Source organism: Mobula birostris, chromosome 25, assembly GCF_030028105.1.
Source record: "Mobula birostris isolate sMobBir1 chromosome 25, sMobBir1.hap1, whole genome shotgun sequence".
NCBI classification, from domain to species: Eukaryota; Metazoa; Chordata; class Chondrichthyes; order Myliobatiformes; family Myliobatidae; genus Mobula; species Mobula birostris.
Genome location: NC_092394.1, coordinates 10,022,825 through 10,048,845, shown reverse-complemented (window position 1 = coordinate 10,048,845; position 26,021 = coordinate 10,022,825). Strand labels below are relative to the sequence as shown.

Here is a 26,021-nt window from a genome sequence, read left to right as displayed (position 1 = left end):
AATGAAAGGGTTAAAATGAGGAGTGTTTGCTGCCTATACTCACTAGAGCTTAGAAGAATGGCGGGGCGTGGGGGGCTGGATTTAATTGGCCACAGATGGCTGTGAAGGCCAAGTCATTGGATGTATTTAAAGTGGAGATTGATAAGTTCTTTATTATTCGTTTATTTGTTTAGAACCTGCGTGGAGCAGGTTCTTCCACCCAAACAAGCTGCACTGTCCAGCAAACCACCTGGTTAACATTAGCTTAGTCATGGGACAATCTACAATGACCAGTTAACCTACTTACCAGTGTGTCTTTGGGCTGTGGGAAGAAACTACGCGTAGTTCATGAAAATGTACAAACACCTTGCAGATGACACTGGAACTGAATTCTGAATGTCAGGATGCTCCGAGCCATAATAGTGTTGTGCTAACTACTACATTACCATGGGGGGTGTCAAAGGTAATGGGGAGAAGGCCCAATTCTGCTCTTGTGTCTTATGGTTATTGTATGATGTCCAGCCAGTGTTTAACGTTTTCAATACTAGATTCTTGTTTTAGATCATCTTGTAGAGTGAATATTATTTGAACAGTTTCAGACTCGTGTGATTTTCTCCCACAATAATATCAACTTGTTATTTTTAAGGCAACTTCCTATTTTACATTTTCCCATTTTAAGTCTTGGGCTTGTCTTTTCAGCTATGCCTTTGCATTTGAACAATGCCAGAATAGAAAGATGTGATGGGTTGGAAAAGATTCCAGATAAGAAAACGGCTATTGATATAACATTGACAGGAATTCACATTGCCTGTTTAACTAGTGAGTTACTTTTATAGCTGAGAGAAACAGGAAAGAAATTTATGTGGCTAAAGTTTTCTACTTAGATAATGCATTTCCTTCATTTATTTGAACAATCAGGAAGAAATATTCAGTAATGTTTTCTGGCGTCCAGGAAAATAGTTAGATTTTATTTTTAGCTCAGTGGCATTACTGTGTGGAATAACGGGTGTCAGTGTGATCTTGAATAATAGTTTCTGCATTCAGCACTCATGCTCATATAAATACAAAACCAACGAGGCAGAAATGACAAGGTAATAAATAAAACACAATTAAAGTGAAATATGATTGTATTGTAGTGGGTGCTGGAGAAGCATATCCAGCTGCTTGGTGATAGTGCTCTAGTTTGGGGCTGCAATTGGAGTCTTTCTGACTGTGCATAAAAACAGCTTGTCTTGTGAGGAGCGGAAGCTGGCCTTTGTAGCTTTCTGCTGCTGATAGAGGTGTACAAGGTAAGAGGCATAGATCTTTTTCCCAGGGCAGAAATGGCTAACAAGAGGGTGCATAATTTTAAGGTGTTTCAAGAAAAGTATATGGGGGATATCAGCGGTAAAATGTCTTAAAAATACGGAGTGGTAAGTGTGTGGACTGCCCAGCCAGTTAGAGGTGGGTACATTAGGGGCATTTCTGTAACTCTTAGATAGGCACATGGTTGATGGATTATACAAGTCCTTCAGCCCATATGTTGTGCTGACCTTTTAACCTACTCTAAGATCGATCTAATCCTTCCCTCTTACATCATCGTCATCATCATTATGTGTCGTCGTATGACATGGGTGATCGTGATCTACGTAACCATGATTAGCCTTGGCAAATTTTTCTACAGAAGTGGTTTGACATTGCGTTCTGGGCAGTGTCTTTACAAAATGGGTGACCCCAGTCGTCATCAATATTCTTCAGAGACTGCCTGGTGTCCGTGATCACAGAATCAGCACTTATGATCTGCACCAGCTGCTCATATGACCGTCCACCACCTCATAGCTTCACATGACCATGATTGGTTGGGGGGGGGTGGGGGAGATGGGTGGACTAAGCAGTTGATACACCTTTTCCAAGGGTGACCAGCTGGCTGGCAGAGTGAAGGAGTGCCTTGCATTTCATTTAGTAGAGTCATATCCTCACCCGGCCACCCAAAATAGCTATTCATTTTTCTATCAAGAGGATTTTCAAGATGTATGATTTTATTTTTTTGGGTTCCCATCTATTTTCTGTTCTCCCTTCCCTCGCCCCTCTTTCCAGTGCTATGGAGTCTTAGAATGTTACTAAAATTAAAGCTCATGGTGATGGGATTTACTTTCATTGTACTTTATTTTTGTTTTCATTATAGAATGAACAAGCCTTTGAAGAAGTTTTCCAGAATGCAAACTTTCGGTCCTTCACCTGCAGAATCCGTGTCAAACTTGAAACGTACAATGTAAGTGACTTAATCTGGAATAATATTGACAAGATTCTGCTTCACTGGTTAGCACAGTTAGTAATTTTTAGAAGAAGTAGTGCAAAAGGAGCCCTGTGATGCTTAAGCGTGATGCTTTAACTTCCCACCTGAAGTTACAAGGAGTGACTGTGAATGGAATCAGATCCAGATTGTATTTCTGTTCAACACCTGGTGCTACAATTATAGAGGGTAAAGACTCAGCTCCTTTGCTAGTTCCATTTAAAGTCTGACATACATCAACTTCCCAAATTCCTTCAGTATTTCTGTTGCTAAGATCTTCTTTGTAGCTCCTGAACCAAGCTAGAACTATATCCAAGATTCTAATTGCATTAATTCCAACTTATTTTTTTCTGATTTAATGCCTTCCTATTGTTCCTATGAGGATTATTTCCAAAAATGATATTCTGTGCTGCTATAGGGGAAGAAGCCTAGAAGTGAAAGGTTATCAAATGCCCTCGCTGCTTGACCCTCACTGCCAATCCTAATAATTGAGGATTACTCTGAGCAGTTGTATCATTATTCATACCTGAAAAAACCTTGTCGCCTTTTAACAAAAGCATTCGAAGCAAATGGAGACTGCATTACTGCTCTAGTTTGTTCCTGTGTTCAAGTGAGAGATGATTGGCTCTCAGCCTCTTTTGCCTAATTCTCTTAGTGTGAACATGCTCTAAATGACATCCATGAATCTCTGGGGTTGAGAATTCCTAGAGCTCACGAGTCTCTGTGGATAGTGGGGGAGATTGCGAGGAAGGAAAGGGGCTTGATTTGCTATTGTTTTCTTGCTTGTTGTGTTCTGTTGTTCTGCCACATATTGTGGGCATGCAATGAATTTGTGGTCCCCAACACATCCTTGGGTGTGTCGGTTCTTAAAACAAATGATGCATTTCACTATTGCCATGTGAATAAATCTGAAAATGAAAAACTCACCTAGTCCTAAATGGATGGTATTTTACCCTCAATGTGGCCCTTGTTCTCCAGCTAGAAGAAATCGAATCCCAGCACCTTCTCTGTCCAGCCCTAGGAATCTGTAGCATTCCATTCTTCTAAACAAATTACTATCCCCCCCCCCCACCCTGTTCACGAAGCTCTGATATGATGTGATTTGAAAAGGCTATTTTTAGTGCAAAGTATTAAATGTAAAGGTACTTTAAAAAATTAAACTGCACTATCGTTCAAGTATTTAATTAAACTGCAGTTTCCACCGCCTGCTTGGAAATCTATCTGTTCTGCTGGATTGCATTAGCTTTGCTGGAGAATCCTGCTGAATATTTTGTGCCAGCAGCTGTCCTTGAAATTGTTCAACAGAAGGTAGCCAAAAGACAAAGTGATCTCAGTGAAACATAAAGGATAAGTATATGAGCCTAGTACTAGTGGAGACTTGAAATAGAGGTTAACTGTTTATAACTGGGAAATGTAGTCCCTCTTTAGCATTCTCTGCTTCAGGACAGGAGATATGAATATATTATTTAGAGATGCATCAGGCCTTTCCAGCCCACTTAACTGAGTCACAGGACAATTTACAGTGACCATTTAACCTACTAACCAGTACATCTTTGGAGCGTGGGAGGAAACTGGAGCACCGGAGGAAACCCACGAACTCATAGGGAGGTTGTATAAATTCCTTATAGGCGATGCTGTATGAAAACTGCTATCAAATTGAACTCTGAACTACAATTGCATTGCGCTGACTGCTACACTATCGTATTGCCCCATCTAGCTACTATATCAAGAGTTTTTGATAGCAGGGGAACAGAATAATTTGGAAAGAGAGCAAGAAGCTTATAAGATTAGCATTGATCTCATTGAATGGTACACAAGACTCAAAGCAGCCAGCTTCTTGGTCAAAAAGAAATGTGGGAAATAGACTTCTCACATATATCCTCAAATATTGAACCATTCAGAGAAAGTAACCTATTTAAAAGTTGAGATTCTGCAATTTGTTTTCCACTCTACCCTCAAACTTGTTTATGGCTGATGCTCCACATCTTTTATCCCCCCCCCCCCCAGTGCAGTTAATTGTATTGATCTTTCAGTTTTCATACAGCATCTCTTCTCTGCAGTGCATCTGGGTGCTCCTGCCTTTCCCAGCCTCTGTTTTTGCTTGTACTGATAATGACCTGTTTTATCTTCCTCTGCTTTCTGCACCCCTGCCTGCATTGTCACCATATGTCTGTCACCTCCAGGTTTCCATCACTGGTCTCTGTATCAAATTCAGGCTCCTATTCTTGATTTATTCTGTTGTAGAATTAAGTTTTTTTTCCTCCTCTTAAATTAATGCATACCCAGATTGCGTATAGTACAGTGAGCAGTCAAGGAAAGAATCCTCCACTGTAATTTTGCCTTACTGTTTTGATGCCCCCAAGTGATCTAAGAGACGACACCACCACCACAGTAGACTATAATTTCAGCTTTAACTATCATATATTTATTAAACTATTGCAAAAAAAGCAAATAAGTAAAAAATTTTAAATAACTAATTAAAAATCTAACTTCCTCCAACTTAACTGTGGAAAAAGTGGCAATTCATTTCAGCTTTAATACATCCATGAATGCTATCTGACCAACTTGACTGTAAGACAAGGGGCAAATTTAAGCCATTCAGCTCATCGAATCTACCCCATCGTTCCACTTAACACTAAATCAGCCAAAGTAAGAATAAGTTTCCAGGGAGCTAACTATAAAACACCCCCTTGAGTAAATTAAAACCTGTAGCCCCTCCTTTAGACAGCTAATTGAAGCAAATTTTGAAAATTAGTGGTAATCTATCAAGTTAACTTGCAATATGCTATGCACTTTTTAATCCCATCTAGAATGGTGTTAATGCAATAGATATAGATGAAGGAAATAGTTTCCATTCTGTGTCTTCTCTTCAAACAAAGACTGTCAGCTTCAGGATGCACTGTTCATAATGCCCAATTAGCATGAAATGGGCTCCATGTTTATCTTGATGTCCACTTTAATTTCGACCTTTTAATTCAAAGGCTGACCCTCAGCTGTCAAAATGCAGTCGGTAAATCAAAACCTTCCTTTCACTATTCTGTCACTTCCTACATGTGCCAATTAAAGTGCATCCGTATCCTAAAAGCCTCTCTTGGGCTAAGCCTGTTAATTTGGGACTTTGTTGTTTAATTCGGAGTTTCGCTATCTATCCGCGTCTGTTTAATCAATGTCCTTTTACATCCTTTAACAAGTTTCCTGTTGTGCCTCTATCCCTCTTCCTTTCCTTTGCTCTTTTTCCCCTACTTGCCTCACTGCAGCCTTGACTGTAATCCATGCTTTTAAACCAAGATTGTTTCTGTAATGCCATTCTAACTAGTCCCTCTGTTTCCCCTTTCATACAACACAACTCATTCTGAATACTAATGCTGTCCACATCTTTACTCACTTGCAGTCCTGCATTTCAACTCATTTATTTATGTATCAGTTTCAGAATCCTTTTATTTTACTTGCAAATCCTTCTGGGGTCTCAATGTAACTCAACTCTGTTTTTACCCAGTTCTTTGCCTCTGCTAGCTTTTCTGATAATTTGTTTTTATTCCCTGTATGCTTCATTGATCAACATATACCCAGCGGTCACTTTACTAGGTACACCTATGCATATCATTGTTGGTGCTTATATCTAATCAGCCATTTGCGTGGCAGTAACTCAATGCATAAAAGCATGCATTGGTCAAGGGTTCAGTTGTTGTTCAGACCAAACATCAGAATGGGGAGGAAATGTGATCTAAGTGACTTTGTGCAATGATTGTTGGTGCCAGGCGGGGTGGTTTGAGTATCTCAGAAATTGCTGACCTGGGATTTTCTCACAGAGCTGTCTCCTAGAGTTTACAGAGAATGGTGCGTTAAACAAAAAACAGTGAGTGGCAATTCTCTGAGTGAAAGTGCCTTGTTAATGAGAGAGGGCAGAGGAGAATGGCCAAACTGGTTCAAGCTGACAGGAAGGTGACAGTAACTCAACTAACCACACTTTATGACAGTTGTGTGCAGAAAAGCACCAGTGCTCAACCTTGAAGTAGATGGGCTACAGCAGCAGAAACCACACTGAATTGTACTCCTGTACCTAAAGGTGGCCACTGGGTGTGTGTTTACCCTCTATAGGCCCCCTGGTAGCAGCAGAGATACCAAGGAGCAGACTGGGAGGCAGGTTTTGGAAAGGTGCAAAACTAACAGGGTTGTTAACATGGGTGACTTTAACTTCCCGAATATTGATTGGCACCTGATTAGTTCCAAGGGTTTGGACGGGGCAGAGTTTGTTAAGTGTGTCCAGGACGGATTCCTGTCACAGTATGCTGACAGGCTAACTAGGGGGAATGCCATACTAGATCTAGTATTAGGTAACGAACCGGGTCAGGTCACAGATCTCTCAGTGGATGAGCATCTGAGGGACAGTGACCACTGCTCCCTGGCCTTTAGCATTATCATTGAAAAGGATACAATCAGAGAGGACAGGAAAATTTTTAATTGGGGAAGGGCAAATTATGAGGCTATAAGGCTAGACTTGCAGGTGTGAATTGGGATGATGTTTTTGCAGGGAAATGTACTATGGACATGTGGTCGATGTTTAGGGATCTCTTGCAGGATGTTAGGGATAAATTTGTCCCGGTGAGGAAGATAAAGAATGGTAGAGTGAAGGAACCATGGGTGACAAGTGAGGTGGAAAATCTAGTCAGGTGGAAGAAGGCAGCATACATGAGGTTTAGGAAACAAGGATCAAATGGGTCTATTGAGGAATATAGGGTAGCAAGAAAGGAGCTTGAGAAGAGCAAGAAGGGGGCACGAGAAGGCCTTGGCGAGTAGGATAAAGGAAAACCCCAAGGCATTCTTCAATTATGTGAAGAAAAAAAAGGATGACAGGAGTGAAGGTAGGACCAATTAGAGATAAAGGTGGGAAGATGTGCCTGGAGGCTGTGGAAGTGAGCAAGGTCCTCGATGAATACTTCTCTTCGGTATTCACCAATGAGAGGGAACTTGATGATGATGAGGACAATATGAGTGAGGTTGATGTTCTGGAGCATGTTGATATTAAGGGAGAGGAGGTGTTGGAGTTGTTAAAATACTTTAGGACGGATAAGTCCCCGGGGACTGACGGAATATTCTCTGGCTAGGATCTTTTAGTCCTCGTTGTCTACGGGAATGATACTGGAGTATTGGAGGGAGGTGAATGTTGTCCCCTTGTTCAAAAAAGGTAGTAGGGCTAGTCTGGGTAATTATAGACCAGTGAGCCTTGTGTCTGGTGGGAAAGCTGTTGGAAAAGATTCTTAGAGATAGGATCTATGGGCATTTAGAGAATCATGGTCTGATCAGGGACAGTCAGCATGGCTTTGTGAAGGGCAGATCGTGTCTAACAAGCCTGATAGAGTTCATTGAGGAGGTGACCAGACATATAGATGAGGGTAGTGCAGTGGATGTGATCTATATGGATTTTAGTAAGGCATTTGACAAGGTTCCACACGGTAGGCTTATTCAGAAAGTCAGAAGGCATGGGATCCAGGCAGTTTGGCCAGATGGATTCAGAATTGGCTCGCCTGCAGAAGGCAGAGGGTCATGGTGGAGGGAGTACATTCGGATTGGAGGATTGTGACTAGTGGTGTCCCACAAGGATCGGTTCTGGGACCTCTACTTTTTGTGATTTTTATTAACAACCTGGATGTCGGGTAGAAGGGTGGGTGGGCAAGTTTGCAGATGACACAAAGGTTGGTGGTGTTGTAGAAAGTGTAGAGGATTGTCGAAGATTGCAGGGAGACATTGATAGGTTGCAGAAGTGGGCTGAGAAGTGGCAGATGGAGTTCAACCCGGAGAAGTGTGAGGTGGTACACTTTGGAAGGACAAACTCCAAGGCAGAGTACAAAGTAAATGGCAGGATACTTGGTAGTGTGCAGGAGCAGAGGGATCTGGGGGTACATGTCCACAGATCCCTGGAAGTTGCCTCACAGGTAGATAGGGTAGTTAAGAAAGCTTGTGGAGTGTTAGCTTTCATAAGTCGAGGGATAGAGTTTAAGAGTTGCGATGTAATGATGCAGCTCTATAAAACTCTGGTTAGGCCACACTTGGAGTACTGTGTCCAGTTCTGGTCGCCTCACTATAGGAAGGATGTGGAAGCATTGGAAAGGGTACAGAGGAGATTTACCAGGATGCTGCCTGGTTTAGAGAGTATGCATTATAATCAGAGATTAAGGGATCTTGGGCTTTACTCTTTGGAGAGAAGGAGGATGAGAGTAGACATGATAGAGGTGTACAAGATATTAAGAGGAATAGATAGAGTGGATAGCCAGCGCCTCTTCCCCAGGGCACCACTACTCAATACAAGAGGACATGGCTTTAAGGTAAGGGGTGGGAAGTTCAAGGGGGATATTAGAGGAAGCTTTTTTACTCAGAGAGTGGTTGGTGCGTGGAATGCACTGCCTGAGTCAGTGGCGGAGGCAGATACACTTGCGAAGTTTAAGAGATTACTAGACAGGTATATGGAGGAATTTAAGGTGGGGGGGTTATATGGGAGGCAGGGTTTGAGGGTTGGCACAACATTGTGGGCCGAAGGGCCTGTGCTGTACTATTCTATATATCGATATAGAACAGAGGTTCTCAACCTGGGCTCCACGGACCCCTCAGATAATGGTAAGGCTCATGGCCAAGATGGTTGGGAACTCCTGCTCTAGAAATCCCCACTGGTCTGGCAGATTTTCCAGACCACTGGCTGTTATTAATATTCCAAATTTTTAAATGTTATGCAATATCATATATTTTCCAATGAAAACAAAGTTGAAATGAGCACTGAAACCTGTGCTGCTTCCCCCGCCCCCACCACCACCCCCGGTCAGTTGAAAGGTAGCTTGAGAAGCAGGCCTCTGAATTGAAAGCGAACACAGATCCTGCAGATGCTGGATATCCAGAGTAACACACAAAAATGCTCTAGGAAGTCAGCAGGTCAGGCAGCATCGGTGAAGAGGAATGAAGAGCCAACGTTTTGGGCCAAGATCCTTCATCAAGACTGGAAAGGAAGGGGGATGATGCCAGAATAAGGTGGGAGAATAAGACGTACAATCTGGCAGATGATGGGTGAGACCAGGTGTGTGGGGATAGGTGATAGGTGGAAAAGGTAATAGGTTGAAGAAAGAATCTGATAGGAGAGTGGATCAGGAAACGATCACCTGGTGAACAATCAGAAGTTCTAAAAATTTAGATTGCAGATAATCAGATTACTGCTCTTCTATCCTGTTGTATATGCATTTCTTTGCATAGTTTGTGTGCTTAGAGGAACTTTGTGACAAGTGCAGGCTGTATAGTTATTTCTAGGGATTTGACTAATAAAAACATTTTTAAAATATTTCTCCAGGGTATCATTATTAGGGTAAACCTTGTCAGACTGGCCTTTTCTCTTCTAACTGTGATGGGTCTCACTGAATAAATCATTGCTATGAGCCAAAAGTCCTCAAGCCGGACCTTAAAATCCCTTTCTTGTCGCCCATGCCATTATGTCCAATAATAGTTATGAGTCGATTTCTTTTTGTATGCTGATTCATAAGTACCCTGGAAGTTTATATAGACATATACAGGCTATAGGACAGCTCTGTGCAAGGTTTTACCAGCCTTGCAGGCCAAACAATGACAAGAATATCCTTGATGTTTAGTGAGAAACTGCTGTTAATGTTATGGAAGGTTTAGAATTTGTTACTAAATACTGTAACTAAATAAATGTTGTTTGAAGTACTCAGTGTATGTGGAGAGAAAAGTTTATCAACTTGAAGCACTTTCGTCAGAATCAGTTTCTGATAAGTGTTTCACCTGGCCGAGTACTAGGATTGGCTGTTGACGGTCAAGCAGAGAGGGTATTTGATAGTCTTTCAGTTCTAGGCTTCTTTCCGCAATCCCTATCATATGTCGTTTTTAGCGATTATATATGTACAGTATTGTTAAAGTGCCGACACAGCAAATGCTGGTAAAGGGATGGACTTGGTCCCCATGCCCACTGGAGACTCTGTCCAGAAGACATTAATGGCACTTGATCTTAAAGCAAGAAATGTTTGAAGGATCCAAGTGTTTTTTTTTTAACGGGTGAGTATCTTCTGGATTCAACAGAACCTTAAAGGAATAAGTCAGAATGCTGAAATTATAACACTTTAAGGTAAGCAGTGATTTAGTTCACCTCATTAAAGTGTAGCAGCATGCTGGAACATTTCATACCAGCAGCCATTATTTAGAAGTAGATTGAGTGAGAGAAAACACCACTTGTTATCTTTTATGTGCGTTAAGAAGATTTTAATGCAAGTTGAACAATTGGAGTGATCTATGATAATAAGGCAATGAGAGCAAGTCTGTGATATAGATTTTAATTGTTTCTGGTTCATATTTGCAGGATGAATCTCGCATCAAAGCGACAATGATGGATGTGAAGCCAGTGGACCATAAGGAGTACAGCAAGAGGCTGATAATGAATATTAGGAAACATGCAGCTACACAAGCTTTCTGAATGCTGAATAGACGTGAAGAATGAGCGCCAGTGGAAACCGGGTGCTTCAAATAATCAATTAAATACACTTTCTTTTGGCCTGCGAAAATGGAAGACAATTTTAATTTGGAATCACTTACAGAATCCTGCATTTCTTGAACTGCTGCAGAAATGCTGGCTGTGTGGATTATAGAACTAGAGCTTGTTGAATTCTGGTCAACTTGTGCTAGATGACGAGACTGAATATGTGTCTATGTAAGTAGGCTTTCTTACCTTAGTATAGTTAATCACAGGATGGACAGTAAAGCCATTTATCTCCCCCCACTGCACACCAATGTCCCCCTTCCACTTTTGCACAAATTATTCTAGTTCTACATTCTAATAAACATTGACAAAGAACATAACTTTGACTGCTTTAGTACTATTTCAGAATGGAAATCGGTGATGAAAATGATGTCCAGCCGTCTATTTGATAATGCTCACTGCAGGTTTTCTGTGGCATCAAAAATGTGTTTTCTGTTTGATTTGTTCTTTCGTGCTCAATCTTCCCACTGCTCTCCTCTTTGTATTCAGCTTTATTTTCTCTGGTGCTATCAGTAGCTCAGTGAATCAGAAAGTTGTGTTTTCAGGGCCGCTCTAGAAACCTGAGCAAATAATCGAATTTCCGGTCCAGTGCCACACTGGGAGAGTGTTCCAGTTAGTTGCAGACTAATTGTTCCCACTTGAAAGTGGGAACACGGTGAGGGGCTTATCTGCTTTGACCTTGTACAAGCTAGATCCTTCAAGCGTGGTCTAGAATGCAAGGGATTTGTTTGCTCACCCCACCCTCATCCAAAAAGCCAATAGCTTTGCCTTGGATCCGGGTGAGGAATTAACACAGCAGATCTGATCAGAATCACGTTTGTTATCACTGACATAAACACCAGAGATTCTGCAAGTGCTGAAAATCAGAGCAACACACACAAAATGCTGGAGGAACTCAGCAGGTTAGGCAGCATCAATGTTAATTGATGGTTATCAACATTTCAAGCTGAAACCTAATGAGGGGTCTTTGCCCAAAATGACGACTATTATTCCTCTCCATAGATGCTGCTTGATCTGCTGGGTTCCTCCAGCATTTTGTGTGTTGTTATCACTGACATATGTCATGAAATTTGTTGTTTTGTGACTGTAGGAAACAAAACAAACTTTAAAGAAAATTAGCAAGTTACAAGATAATACAAAAATGAAAAAGACATAAAATTACTCTATTGTAAAATAAATAGGTTGTGTACTAGAACAATGAGGTAGTGTTCAAGAGCTGTTCAGAAATCTGATGGCAGAGGGGAGGAAGTGGTTCTTAAAGACCATTGAATGGGTCTTCAGGCTCCTGTACTTCCTCCCTGAAGGTAGTACACGGAGGGCATGTCCCAGATGGTGAAGGCCTTTAATGATGGAAGCTGCCACCTCGAAACGCTGCCTCTTAAAGATGTCCTCAATGGTGGGAAGGGTTGAACCCATGATGGCTGAGTGTACAGCCTCTTGGGATCCTATACTTTGGAGCCTCCATGCCAGGTTTTGATGCAACAGGTCAGAATATCTGTAAAAATTTGTTGGTCTTTATTGACACGTCAAATCTCTCCAACTCCTCGTGAAGTAGAGCCACTGGTGTGGCTTCTTCATGATTGCAATCAAGGAAGGCTTCATGTAAACTTTATTCTATGTCATAATTAGGTAGCTTGTATCCCTTTGCCAAATACAAAGAGAAGTTTAAAGCTTGAAGCCATTCGACACTTGAATTGAACCCTGGGGTTCACCTTATAGATTTGATGTTACTACCCTTGTATCTAAGCGAGTCTGCCAGAATTTGGCCTGAGTTGCATTGTTTATAGATATCTCTGCTTCCTGGATAATCTGCTAGTAAAGGTGTCCAAGTACTTTCAATGTGTCAAATTTGGTACATAGCAAATAAGATATTAAGATCACAAGAGATTCTGCAGATGCTGGAAATCCAGAGCAAAACACAATGCTGAAGGAACTCAGCAGGTCATGCATTTACAATTGAGGGGAATAAAGAGTAGACATTTCAGGCCATGATTGTCTCAGCCCAAAACATCAACTGTTTATTCCTCTCCAGAGATGCTGCCTGACTTGCTGAGTTTCTCCAGCATTTTGTGTGTAAGATATTAAGATACTGGTCAGGAATGAATATACCAGCAATATATAAAGCAGTTTACTTTTTAAAGCTTAAGTGTTGAGTTTGGCACTTTTGAAGGCCAAAACAACTGCTTGGTGTGTTTATTAATGTAGTGGTGTGGGATACATTATTTGTTTTAATATTTAAGAAGCAGCTATAATGTAAAAATGACAGGCAAGAGTATTCAAGACCAAGGCTGGTAAAGTTTTAGAGAACAAGTCACGTTCTACTTGAGTGGGTGAAAACTTGAGATGCTAAGTACCTGCTTGTGTTCTGCTAGTTGTCAAGGACTTCTAATGAAGCAAAATGGCCAAGACATCTAGTTAATACCAGCTTGATACCTTGCCCTGGGGCCTCAGTATATCAGTCCTGCCCTTGATGTGTAGCATAATCTTAACAAGAGACTGCAGATGCTGGAATCTGGAGCTATAAACAAGATGCTGAAGGAGCTCAGCTGGGCAGATGAAAACAATCACCCCGAACTGTTGACTGTCTATTTCCCTCAACAGATCCCGTCTGACCTGCGGAGTTCATCCAGTACCTTGGTTGTCACATAATCCTGTCGGTTTGCAGGGAACTGAAACAACTATTTTGTCTGATTGAATAGATGTACATAATTAAACGTATGACTGTTCTAAAATTCATTTTATTGAGACAGATTGGTTGTAGATGAGGAGGAATTTCTTTAGCCGGAGGGTGGTGAATCTGTGGAATTCATTGCTGCAGTCTACTGTGGAGGCAAAGTCATTGTGTATATTTAAAGCGGAGGTTGATGGGTTCTTGATTAGCAAGAGTGTCAAATGTTACAGGAAGTGGGCAGGAGAATGGGGTTTTGAGGGATAATAAAACAGCCGTGATGGAATAGTGGAACAGACTTGATGGGCTGAATGGCCTAATTTTGCTCCTATGTCTTGTGGTTGAACGTGCTGTACAAGCTGTATTTTTCAGTTGTCCTGCCCTCTAGGTTTTCTGGCGTAGGTAGTTCTTTGTCCTTCAAAAGAAGTTGTTCTGTGTTGCATTTTTAATGCGCAGGATTTATCTATTGTGTTTTTGTTTAGAGAATTGGCCAGTGGCACATTTGGACATCTCCATTTAAAGAGCTTTGCATTCATTATTAAGGTGATAGTGGAGACTTCTTGTGAGGAGAGTTATTTTCATTTAAATGGCTGTTTTCCATTTAGAGATACAGCACAGTGACAGGCCCTTCTGGTCCGACAAGCCTACGGTGCCCAGTTACATCCATGTGACCAGTTGCTGTACTAACTTGTATGAAATGTGGGAGGAAACCGGAGCACTCGGAAGAAACCCATGGGAGTGGGGGGGACATATAAATTTACAGATAGCGGCAAGAATTGAACCCAGCTCGCTGGTGCAGTAGTAGTGTTGTACTAACCGCTATTTTACTGTGCTGCCCCCACCCTTTTTTTTTAGGTAACACGTATGCAGTATTGTGATCCAGCATGGCAATGAAATGTGCAGGTCTCTGGAGTGGCGAAAAGTGCTGTGACAAATAGTAAAATAAACTTAAGTATGACAAACAAGCATTGCCCGAGTCTGCATGACTTGGTTAGGACTCCATACAGCTTTAGATTGGCATATGAAGTATGTTTTCATTGAGTTGTGTATCAATATCCAGTGCAGAATTACACAGACTTTATAGTACAGAACAGGCCAGTTAGCCCAACTGGTCTGCACACTGATGTCCCAATCAATCAGTGGTGCTGACGTTGGAAGGGTTGAAAGCATCAGGTTCCTAAGAATGGACGTCACCTCCTGGTCCAGTCACAGAGATGCCATGGCCAAGAAAGCTGGTCGGTGCCGTTTCCTGGGGAGGACAAAGGAATTTGACATGTCCCCTTTGACCTTCACCAATTTTATCCATGTTCCACAGAAGGCATCCGATCTGCATGCATCACAGCTTTGATACGGCAACGGCTCTGCCCTTGAATGCCAGAAACTGCAGAGTTGTGGACACAGCTCAACATATTCATGGAAACAAGCCTCCCTTTCATGGACTTGTCTACACTTCTTGCTGACAATAAGACTATTGAATGTTCCCTAGTGCAATACAATGGGCTCTTGCCCTCACAATCTTCCTCATTATTGCCTTGCAACTTATTGTCTACCTGCACTGCATTGTCTCTAACCAACGCTATACTGCAGGTTAAGCAGCATCTATAAGGGAAATGAACAGTCAACATTTTGGGTTGAAAGCCTTCAATAGGATCTTTCAATAATCCTGATGACGGTCCTCAGCCTGGAACACTGGCTGTCCATTTCCCTCCATAGATGCTGCCTGACCTGCTGAGTACCAACAGTGTTCTGTGACTCCAGATTTCCAGCATCTGCAGTTGTATCTGCACTTTGTCCTGTATTCTGTTGATGTTTTGTATTACATCACTTACAATAAACTGATACTAATGGATGCATGCAAAAAGTTTTTCCACTAGGAAAATGATTTAATGTGTACAGGCTCCTATAACGTATATAAACAGAAAATGTAGGAACTGGATTAAGCTGTGATAACGTGAATGAGAGAAAAATGGAAGGCTCTGTGGGAGGGAAAGGTTAGACTCATCTTGAAGGAGGTTAAAGGATTGGCACTTCAGTCTCAGTCTACTCGCCGGAAAATGGAGGATCTCACTGAAACTTATCGAATATTGAAAGGCTTGGGTGGAAGTGGAAACGATGTTTCCTATAACGGGGGAGTTTAGGACCAGAGGGCACAGCTCGGAATAGAAGGATGTCAACTTAGAGTAGACCATAAGACATAGGCCATTCCATCATGGCAGATCTATTATCTCTCTCAATATCATTCTACTTATAATGTTTGACACCCTGACTAATCAGAAACCTGTCAATGATTTGGCTTCCACAGCCATCTGTGGCAATAAATTCCACAAATTCACTACCTGTTGGCTATAGAGTTTGCTCCTTGTATCTGTTATAAATGGATGTTCCACTGTTCTGAGGCTGTGCCCTGTGGCCCTAGACTCACCCACTATAGGAAACGTCCTCTCCATCGATGGGTTTCAGTTTGATCAAACCCCCTCCCCCCACCAAATTCTTCTAAACTCCAGCAACTTCAAGACCAAATCATCAAACACTCCTCATATGTGAACCCTTTCATTCCTGGAATCATTATCATGAACCAGCTCTGAACTTTCTCCAAAACCAGCACACATTTTCTTGGATAAGGGGCCCAAAGCTGCTGATAGTACTCCACGTACAGTCTGACCATGCAGTCTAACCAATGCCTTAAAGTCTCAGTATGACATTCTTGCTTATGTACTCTCACCCTCTTAAAATGAATGATAACATTGTATTTACCTTCCTTGCCACCAACTACCACTTATTTGCCCATTCTCCCAATCTGTCTAAGTCATACAGCAGACGTCCTGCTTCTTCAACACTACCTGCCCCTCCACCTATCTTCGTGTTGTCTGCAAACTTGGCCACAAAGCCATCAATTCTATCATACAAATCATCGGCATATAACATAAAAAGAAGTGGTCCCAATGCTGACCCCTGTGGAACACCACTAGTAACCAGCAGCTAATCAGAAAAGGCCTCCTTTATTCCAGCTCTCTGCGTCCTACCAGGCAGCCAATCTTCTATCCATTCTAGTATTTTTCCTGTAATACCATGAGCTCTTGTTAAACAGCCTCGTGTGGCACCTTGTCAAAGAACTTCTGAAAATCCAAGTTATCACATCCACTGACTCTCCTTTGTCTATCCTGCCTGTTATTTTCTCAAAGAATTACACTTAAGGAAACCATGCTGACTTTGGCCTATTTTATCATGTGTCTCCAAATATCCCGAAACAATAATGGACTCTCAACATCTTCCCAACCACTGAAGTCAGGCTAACTGGCCTCCTTTCCTTTCTTCTGCCTCTCTTCCTTAAGGAGTAGAGTGACATTTTCAATTTTCCAGTCCTCTGGAACATTCCAGAATCTAGTGATTCTTGAATGATCATCACTGATGCCTCCACAATGTCTTCAGCCCCCTCCTTCAGAACTCAGGTGTAGTCCATCTGGTCTAGGTGACTTATCTACCTTCAGACATTTCAGCTTCCTAAGCACCTTCTCCTTGGTAATAGCAACTACACCCACTGACACCTGACACTCTGGGATGTCTGACACACTGCTAGTGAAGACTGATGCAAAATACTTGTTTGTTTGACATTTCTTTGTCCCTCGATTACTACCTCACCAGTGTCGTTTTCCAACAGTCTGATATCCACTCTTGCGTCTTCTTTTGCTCCTTTTGTATCTGGAAAAAAAATGTTGGTGTCTTTTATTTTGTTGGCTAGCTTTCCTTCATATTTCATCTTTTCTCTCCTTATGGCTTTTTAGTTGCCTTCTGTTGGTTTTTAAAAGCTTCCCAGTCCTCAAACTTCCCATTAATTTTTGCTATATTATATGCCCTCTCTTTTCTCTTTATGCAACCTTTGACTTCCCTTGTCAGCCATGGTTGCCTCATTCTCCCTTCAGAATATTGCTTCATCTTTGCAATATATGTCTGCTGTGCCTTCTGAGTTGCCCTGAGAAACTCCATCCAATGCTGTTTTGCTGTCATCCCTGCTAGTGTCCCCTTCCAATCGACTTTGGCCGGCTCCTCTCTCATGTCTGTAGTTCCCTTTGTAATACTGATATACCTGACTTCATCTTCTCCCTCTCAACTGCAACAGAGATGAGGACGAATCTGTGAAATTCATTGTCATAGATAGCTGTGGAAGCCAAGTCATTAGGTCTATGACTTGGCTTCCACAGCTGTGTTGGCAGGAAAATGGGGTTGAGAGGGATAACAAATCAGCCATTGAGAGGGATAACAAATGGCAGAGAGACTCTCTGGGCTGAACAGCCTAATTCTGCACCTATGTCTTGTGGTCTTCTATTAAAGCGGAAATTTGTAGGTTCTTTATTAGGATGACAAAGGTTATGAGGAGAAGGCAGTAGAATGGGGTTGAGAGGGATGATAAATCAGCCATGAAGGAATGACATGGCCACGATCTTCATGAGGAAGTGTTGAAGATGGATTGGACACGTGAAGAGTAGAGAGGCCAACTCCATCAAGATAGCACTTCACTGGACCCATGAAATGCGGAGGAACTTGGTGCCATACCATAAGAGCAGAAATGAGGACCCTGGACACAATAGAGATGATGGCCAATGGGGATGGAGGATCTTCATTGCTGCCCTAAATGCCAGCAGTGTAATGGGTTGTACAATGATGGAATAGCAGAGCAGACTCAATAGGCCATCTGGCTTCCTAGATCTTATGAAGCAACATGGTGGGTGAAAGGGCCTGTACCATGCTATACTGTTCTGTTTTCTAACGGAAAAAGTAGTAGTTAACATTTCGGGTGGAAGGTCATTCAATTGAAATATGCCCATTTGTCTCCTGTCAAAGCTGTGTTCAAGAATCTGCAGGGTTTTTTTTTCGCTTTTGAATACTTCATTTGTGTTAGTCTATACAGAAGGACCCAGAAGTTTTAATCTACAATCTATAGAGGGTTATCTTAGTGTTAACGTAACTTTTAAAGTTTGTTTTATTTAGAGATACAGCACGGTAACAGGCCCTTCCAGCCCAACAAGCCTGTACCGCCCAATTGCGCCGATGTGACTAGTTAACCTACTAACCCGTACGCCTTGGACTGTGGGAGAAAACCAGAGCACCAAGAGGAAACCCACGCAGTCACCGGGAGAACGTACAAACTCTTTAGTAAAGACAGTGGCAAGGATTGAACCCAGGTCACTGACACTGTAATAGCATTGTGCTAATCTCTACACTACACTACAGTATCACTGGTTCTTGCAAAATGCCTGCGTTGCTTTGAACTAATCATAATGTATGTAAGCATAGTTACCGGATAGTTTTACGCACCGTCAGTGATCAGCCAGAGTTGATGGTGTGGAGCTGTGTAAATAGTACATATTCCCTGTAGCATTCTGTTGTTTTCACTACTTGCAAAGTTACAACACTGCCAATAAGTAATTGAATAGGTAACTGATTTTTGGATGGAATTTTCTGCCTTATTGTAAGATAATGGCTGCAGTCCATCATAATATAGTATCAATGCCCTATCTATTGTAGCACTGCTTCCCTAGGAGATCCATCAGTATATTATCACTGCTGTGACTCTGAGTCTATGCGAGTACATTTAATCTACTTTTTTTAAATGCATGTATCACATTTCTTCTGTCTCTGTATTGTGAAATGTGAAATGAATTGAAGAAGATTCCTCCTTCAGCCCTTCACCTCTTCCATCTATCACCTCCCAGATTCTCACTTCATCCTCCCTCTTCCATCCACTTACCTTTCCCCTCACCTGGACTCATCTAATACCTTCCAGCTCGTACTCTTTCCCTTCACCCCACCTTCTTATTCTGCTTTCTTCCCCCTTCCTGATGAAGAGTCTCGGTCCAAAACGTTGACTCATTTTATTTCCGTAGGTGCTGCCTGAGCTGCTGAGTTCTACCAGCATTTGTGTGTGTGTTACTACCAACTCTTGAATTTTTTTATTATTTATTCATTTAGGAGATGTAGGCGTCACCAGCTAAGCAAGCATTTATTGCCCATTCCTAGTTGTCCTTGGGAAGGTGGTGATGAGCTGCCTTCTTGAACCACTGCTGTCCCTGAGGTGTTAGGTGTTTTTAGTGCTAAGGCCTTCGACTGAAATTATTTTTGGTATGATGAGAAAGTCGTGTCTGAACAATGGAATACTTCCCTATTATGTGTGACCCTCTCAGCAGGCGTGTATACAGAACTGGCTTGTTAGCTAACTCCGCTAACAGCCAAGTAACTCAGCAGGGAGAAGGCCACCTTTCATGAACAATTTTATGGCGAGGGTCGGTATGATTTGGGGTTCAACCAAACGGGAACATTGTGATGTTCCGATTAAAGGAGCCTCGATTTGAGCAAATGCTGTGTAAATACTGCCCATACACAGTTATTGGTCAGCAAGAAAAAACAGTGTACACCGCTAAATTATAAAGGAAGTATATTTACTAGTTTCAGCTTTGTCAAACAGTTATCAAAAGAAGTAAAGGGCCCATTACAGTTAAACCTGTCTAAATGTGCACATGACTGTGGGAGCTCATCTCTTCCAAAGTTGGGTATAGCTGTTACTCTCGGCGCCGAACCCACAATCTGCGTGAAAGCACCCTCCACAGCCCGAACGTCCCTCGAGGTCCATCTCAAACAAACTGGCTCTCTCAGGAGTACTGGCCCTTCCTCCTTGCAGCCATTCATCTGCACAAAGCACTTCTTGCCACAGTCTCTCCGTCCCACAGCCTTCTCAGCCATCTTCCCTCCTGTTCGGCTCTGTAGCTCCCGCCAAAAAAAAACCCAAACCAGACTACTATCCCTCACTAATCTCTCTCTGCCCTGCTCTGTCTAGAACTTTCTCCAGATCCCAACATCCTGATCGGCTGACACAACCTTCCTAAGTTGAACAGCAGGGCTTCTTATCTTTAGCTGAAACCGAAACATTCTACCAGCAGACAACATTGCTCATGCAGAAAACTGCTAAAATGAAACGCCTACAGCATAGCAATAGATATCTTGTGTAACGTTTCCAAGAGGTCTACCTTGATGTTGCCTGGATTCGACAACATGTACAAAAACAAAAGGCTGGATAAACTTAGGTTGTTTTCTCTGGAGCGATGGAAGCTGAGGGGCGATCTGATAGAGATTTATAAGATTATGAGAGGCATAGACAGAGTAGACAGGCAACATCTTTTTTTTGATGCGCACATCTAAGATGAAAGGGGTTCATTTTAGAGAGATGTGGGGCAAGTTTTTTACGCGAAGAGTGGTGGATGCCTGGAGTGATAGATGCAGATACAGTGGGGACTTTTAAGAGACATTTATATAGGCACATGACTGTGGGGAAAATGGAAGGATATGTTAATTGTGTAGGTAGAAGGGATTAATTTAGTTAGCAGTTTGATTGCTAATTGGTTTGGCACAACATTATGGGTTGAGAGACCTGTTCCTGTGTGGTACTGTTCTCTGTTTCCAGGCCAAGGTTAAAAGCTATTGTTGAACTCTCTGAGCTTAGACCCAACCCCGCAGAGTTCGAATCTAAACTTCAGAAGTGAAAAGATCTGTGATATATAAATGGGAATTAACCTGCCTAGGTTGTGGATCAATAATGCTCTAAAGCAAAATTTGCTGTACATGAATTTTATTTTTGATTTTAGTCTTGTTATTGTACATTGCATGTCCAGAGGCTATACATGTTGTTTAAGTGTCCACAAATGCATGGTCGTTGGAGCCCAGACAGCGCTGTGGTTAGCGAGATGCTCCTAAAGCTCAAGGTATTTCGGAGTTTGAGATTCAATTCCGGCGCCATCCTGTAGAGAGCCTCTGTACGTCCTCCTCATGGAATGTGTGGGTTTTCCCCGGAAATTCCAGTCTCCCCACCCACCCTGCACCCTATCCCTACAGTCCAAAGATGTACTGGGTAGGTGGTTGTAAAAATTGGACAACGATTAGATTGGGGTTAATGGGGTTTGTGGTGGGGTGCTGGGGCAACATGATTGAAGGGCCTACTCCACACTATAGCTCAAGAATTTTTTTTAAAAAAATATAACACCAAGTGTAAACCGACTGCTTGAAAATTCCTAATCTTTTGCAGTGGGTGGAACTGGTGCTTCCAGTAATTGGAAAGGACAAACAGCCTCTTGTCTCTTGCAGTTTGTTCAAGAAAGCAATGTCAGAAGCCTGTCATTTGCCATAATAAATACTGTGTGAAACCTCAAGGAGTGAAAGTGACTTCAGAGAAAAGTAATACAGCTTTTGCTTTCAACTAATTGCCTTTTGGTGCTGGCATCTATTATTAAGGAGGCAGCAGCGTGGCATTTAGAACTGAGCAGAGCCAGAAGGATTTATGGAAAGGAAATAAACTTGAAAAATTTATTAATTTTTATAACCAGCAGGGTGGATAAAGGAGAGCTGCTACACGTGATGCATGTTTGGATCTTGAGGCATTCATTAAGAAGCCTATCGAATGTTGAAATGCCGCGATGCAGAGGTTGTTTCCTATAGTGGGGGAGTCTAAGACCAGAGGGACACAGCCTCAGAACAGAGGGACGTCCATTCAGATCGGAGATGAGGAATTTCTTTCGCCAGAGGGAAGTGAACCTGTGGAATTCGTTGCCACGGGTCACTGTGCAGGCCAAGTCTTTATGTACAAACGTTTGTAATATTTAAGGTGGAGGTTGATAGATTTTTGATTGGTCAGGGCATGAAGGGATATGGGGAAATGGCAGAGCAGAGTCAATGGGCCAAATGGCCTTATTGTATCACTAGATCAGTACCATGTAAGACTCGAGGTAGTATAGTGCTGTTACATGCTCAAGGAGATAAGGGTTTTTTTCGAGAATGATGTAATGGTCTCTTGGAGGTCACCTGATGTGATTTTCCTGCCGATGTGAGGTCATGTGATGACGTGCACCATGGCTTTATAAGGGTCGACCCAGATGACGCAGTAGGTTTTTTAGTTTGTAGATTTCCAGGTAGAACGTGCTAAACGTGCTGTATCTCCATTTCTGTTGCGTGTTTGTTTTTGTGACGCAGTTTCATTTTTTTTTAAACGGTTTTGCGTTCTATTGCAAGATACCATATTATTGGACTGGAAGTTTTTGGCTAGATGTGTTGATTTACCCAATTCCAACAGTAGAAGGGAGAGTGAAGAACTTATCGAAGTACAGGACCGAAGGATCGAGAGAAGTCGGCATCATTTGGCAGTTTAATAAAGGATCGACCTTATTGAGGCTTCATTGGAGGAGTAGCTACCTGCATCGGAGATCACTCTTGCCAAAAAGAGCAAGGAGTTCATGCAACGGTTTGCTCTCTCTCTAAAAGAAGTTAAGGTCAGTTGTTTTAAACAGTTTATTTTTTGGCATCGTGAATCCTGTGGACAAAACCAGCAGGAAAGTTGCATCTGTGAAGAAATACTTCTCCAGAGAAGTCTCTCCCAATTGAACGTGTAAATCTGTTGGACTTTCGAAGTTATCGTTTTAAGAACTATATTTGACTTTATCGCTTTAAGAACTGTTTTCGCATTTAACGCTTTAAAAACCAGTGCCGAGTGACGGGGTGTTGAACAGCTGCATATCGGTTAACTTCCGGTTAAAGTTTTCATTTGTTTTTTTTTACCTTATCGTTTATCCGTGTTTAATAAATGTTTGGTTGTTTTTATATAACCTATCTCGATTGATATTCATTGTTGCCGGTTACGTAACAGTGCGCAGACCAGGTTCAATCCTGAGCTCAGTTGTCTGAGTGGAGTTTGCACGATTTCCCTGTGATCGTGTAGGTTTTCTCCAAGGCTTGGGAACCTAATTGGCCACTAAAATGCAGTCTGTGTAATGGTGAGTGATTGCATCTGGGAGTACTGATGACAATAGGATAAGTGTGGCGGGTCAAGCTCATAACATAGTAATTTGTTGTCTCCCATTGTACTGTTGCAACAAAACAACACATTTATTCATTTAGAGATACAGTGGAGAACAGGCCCTTCTGGCCAACAATCCACACCACCCAGCAACCCACCTAATCACAGGACAATATACAATGAGCCTACTAACTGGTACGTCTGTGGGAGGAAACCCATGCGCTCATGGAGAGTATGTACAAACTCCTTACAGAGGATGCCGGAATTGAACTCTGACCTCTGACACATGATAGGGTCTTTTAAAAGACTCCTGGATTGGTACATGGAGCTTAGAAAAATAGAGGGCTATGGGTAACCCTATGTAATTTCTAAGGTAAGGACATGTTCTGCACAGCTTTGTGGGCCGAAGGGCCTGTATTGTGCTGTAGGTTTTCTATGTTTCTACACCGAGCTGTAATAGCGTAATACTAACCACTATGCCACTGTGGTGCCCTATAACACTTCCTGATGTATGTCAGTGTTAACCTGAGCCTGATACAGAAACCATTGTCTAAAGGGCCTGTTTCTATGCTGTGGCTCTCTGAGCTCGTGGTGTCAGGGGTAACACGAGGTTTAAAGAAGATGGCACCTGCAAACAACGCAACCAAAGGCGACATCCTTCAGACAGTTCACAAAACTACTTCTTTCAAATATGATTCTGCTATCTTTGGAACCTGAGATTTATAGTATGTTTTCGGGCTGATTGACCAATCAGGCATTTTGCTGTTTCCAAGGGACTTCGGTGAGGCTTTGAGCAGTGTGTGGCCTGGAGATGGGGTGCTGATTTCTCATTTCTCACCATTTCTCACCGATCTCACAGATTGAAGTGTCAAGCAAGATTGAAATCAATGAGGACGAGTGGAAGGCAAATGGGCATTCAGCACTTGTCTGCCTGCGTTTGACTGGTCTCTATCTCACTCTTGCTCACTGTTCCCAAAGGGGGGTGCTTGTGTTTGATCTCTTGCCCCCATGCTGTCGGAGGAGGGTGCCAGAATCTTGAGTCTTGGGCAAGGTTTAATCAACATGGTTCATGTTATGATGTTCAATGGTTCATTTATTATCGATGTATCCATATACAACTCTGAAATTTGTCTTCTCCAGATAGCCTCGAAACAAAAATAGAACATGAAAGTCAGTCAGGGAGAAACGTCAAACCCCTCCCCCCATACAAAAGAGAACAGCATCCCAATTGTCCACCCCTAAACCCCCCCCCCCTTTTGCCACACACAAAATGAAACAGGAACATTAATCCCCAAAAAACAATCCCTCCCCACACAATAGACTAACAGAACATCAACCCCGAACACCGTCTCCTTGCACAATAAAACAGAAAAGGAACAGGTGATAAAAACCATAAGTCTGAAAGAGTCCACAGTCCATAAACAAAATAGTCCAATCCATAAACTCAGAGCCATGATACCATCCTATGATATCACTGAGATGCATCAGAAGGAAGAGACACTGCATGAGGCAGGGGTGGGCCGGCCTGCCACACAGCAACAGACGGCTTACAGATTCCTTCTCCAGCAGCGACCAAAAGGGAGACAATCGCTGCCGACCTCATGTTCGCCTTCCGCATTCACCTCAATGTCTCAATGTGCCCCGACACTTTAATCAGCGAAATGGAGTCAAACATCGGCATGCACCCCATCTGGAAGCTCCTTTACATCAAGGCCGTCTTGGAACACACTCGCTTCCTGGAATGTTCTTGGAGACAGCAAAGTGCTGGAACACTCAAACAGTCTCCAAACTAAATCGCAGGCTCTTATCGTCCCAGAAAGACATGTAAGGTGAAAAACAGAAGTAAAAGAAGTGGGGAAAAAAAAACGTTTTTGTGAGCTGTCTGGAAGACGTCGACCGAGGGAGCACTGTACACTGGCGCCACCTTAACTGGGTGTGTCTCGGTTACTCTTTGTATGATTTTGATCGGGGCGGACTGGCGTTGTCTGTGCTTGCAGTTAAATAACACTGTTTAATTGAACTGAACTGCACTGAATCAAACATGTCTAGATTGTTTCGATGACTCTGGTTTGATGTGTTATATTTGGTGTTTTTCACTCATTTTTTGCCATTTGCACAATATATTTTTTTTGCTTATTGGGTGTATGATTTCGTTGAACGGGTTCTGTGGTGTTTCTTTGACTTGTGGCTGTCTGTGGTAAGACGGGTCTCAGGGTTGTATCCTGCATATATTCTTTGATAATAAATGTATCCTTGAAGTATTGAGCATTACTTTATACAGAAAACCTGTGATTATATGGGTTATCCTCAAGTTGCCAAGCTACATTCACTAGACTATCACAAACAAGGCCTCAACAGTTTGGGATGACATGGTTGGTGCCAAAAATCCAGATTCAATTCCACTGCTGTCTATAAGGAGTTTCTATGTTCTCCTTGTGACTATATGGGTTTCTCTTGTTTTCTCCCACATTGCAAAGACCTAGAAGGTTAATTAGTCACAAGGGTGTAATTGGGCAGCGGAGGTTCATTGGGACCAAAGGGCCTTTACCTTTAAATAATGTTTTTAGAAACTTAATAAAAATTTTAAAAAATGATTCCAATGATTTAATATCCTTTATGAACACTCTTGCATATTCTCACAGCCGATATCAAAATGCAGAATGAAGTGTAACAGCAATAGAGAATGTTTAGTGCAGATAAACATTAGGGTGCAAGATCATAAACGAGGTAGATTGTGAGGTCA

The 26,021-nt window shown here is 42.2% G+C and overlaps 1 protein-coding gene across 1 annotated transcript in view; it reads left to right on the top strand.

The window, feature by feature from the left end:
- rpa1 (replication protein A1) overlaps positions 1 to 11,310 on the top strand; it is a 109,625-nt gene extending 98,315 nt beyond the window's left edge. Inside the window, exons 16-17 of the mRNA XM_072243165.1 lie at positions 2,144 to 2,230; positions 10,602 to 11,310. Coding sequence (XP_072099266.1) covers positions 2,144 to 2,230; positions 10,602 to 10,715 — 201 coding nt within the window. The 3' untranslated portion in view covers positions 10,716 to 11,310. The remainder of the gene's footprint in view (positions 1 to 2,143; positions 2,231 to 10,601) is intronic.
- The last annotated feature ends 14,711 nt before the right edge of the window (positions 11,311 to 26,021 follow it).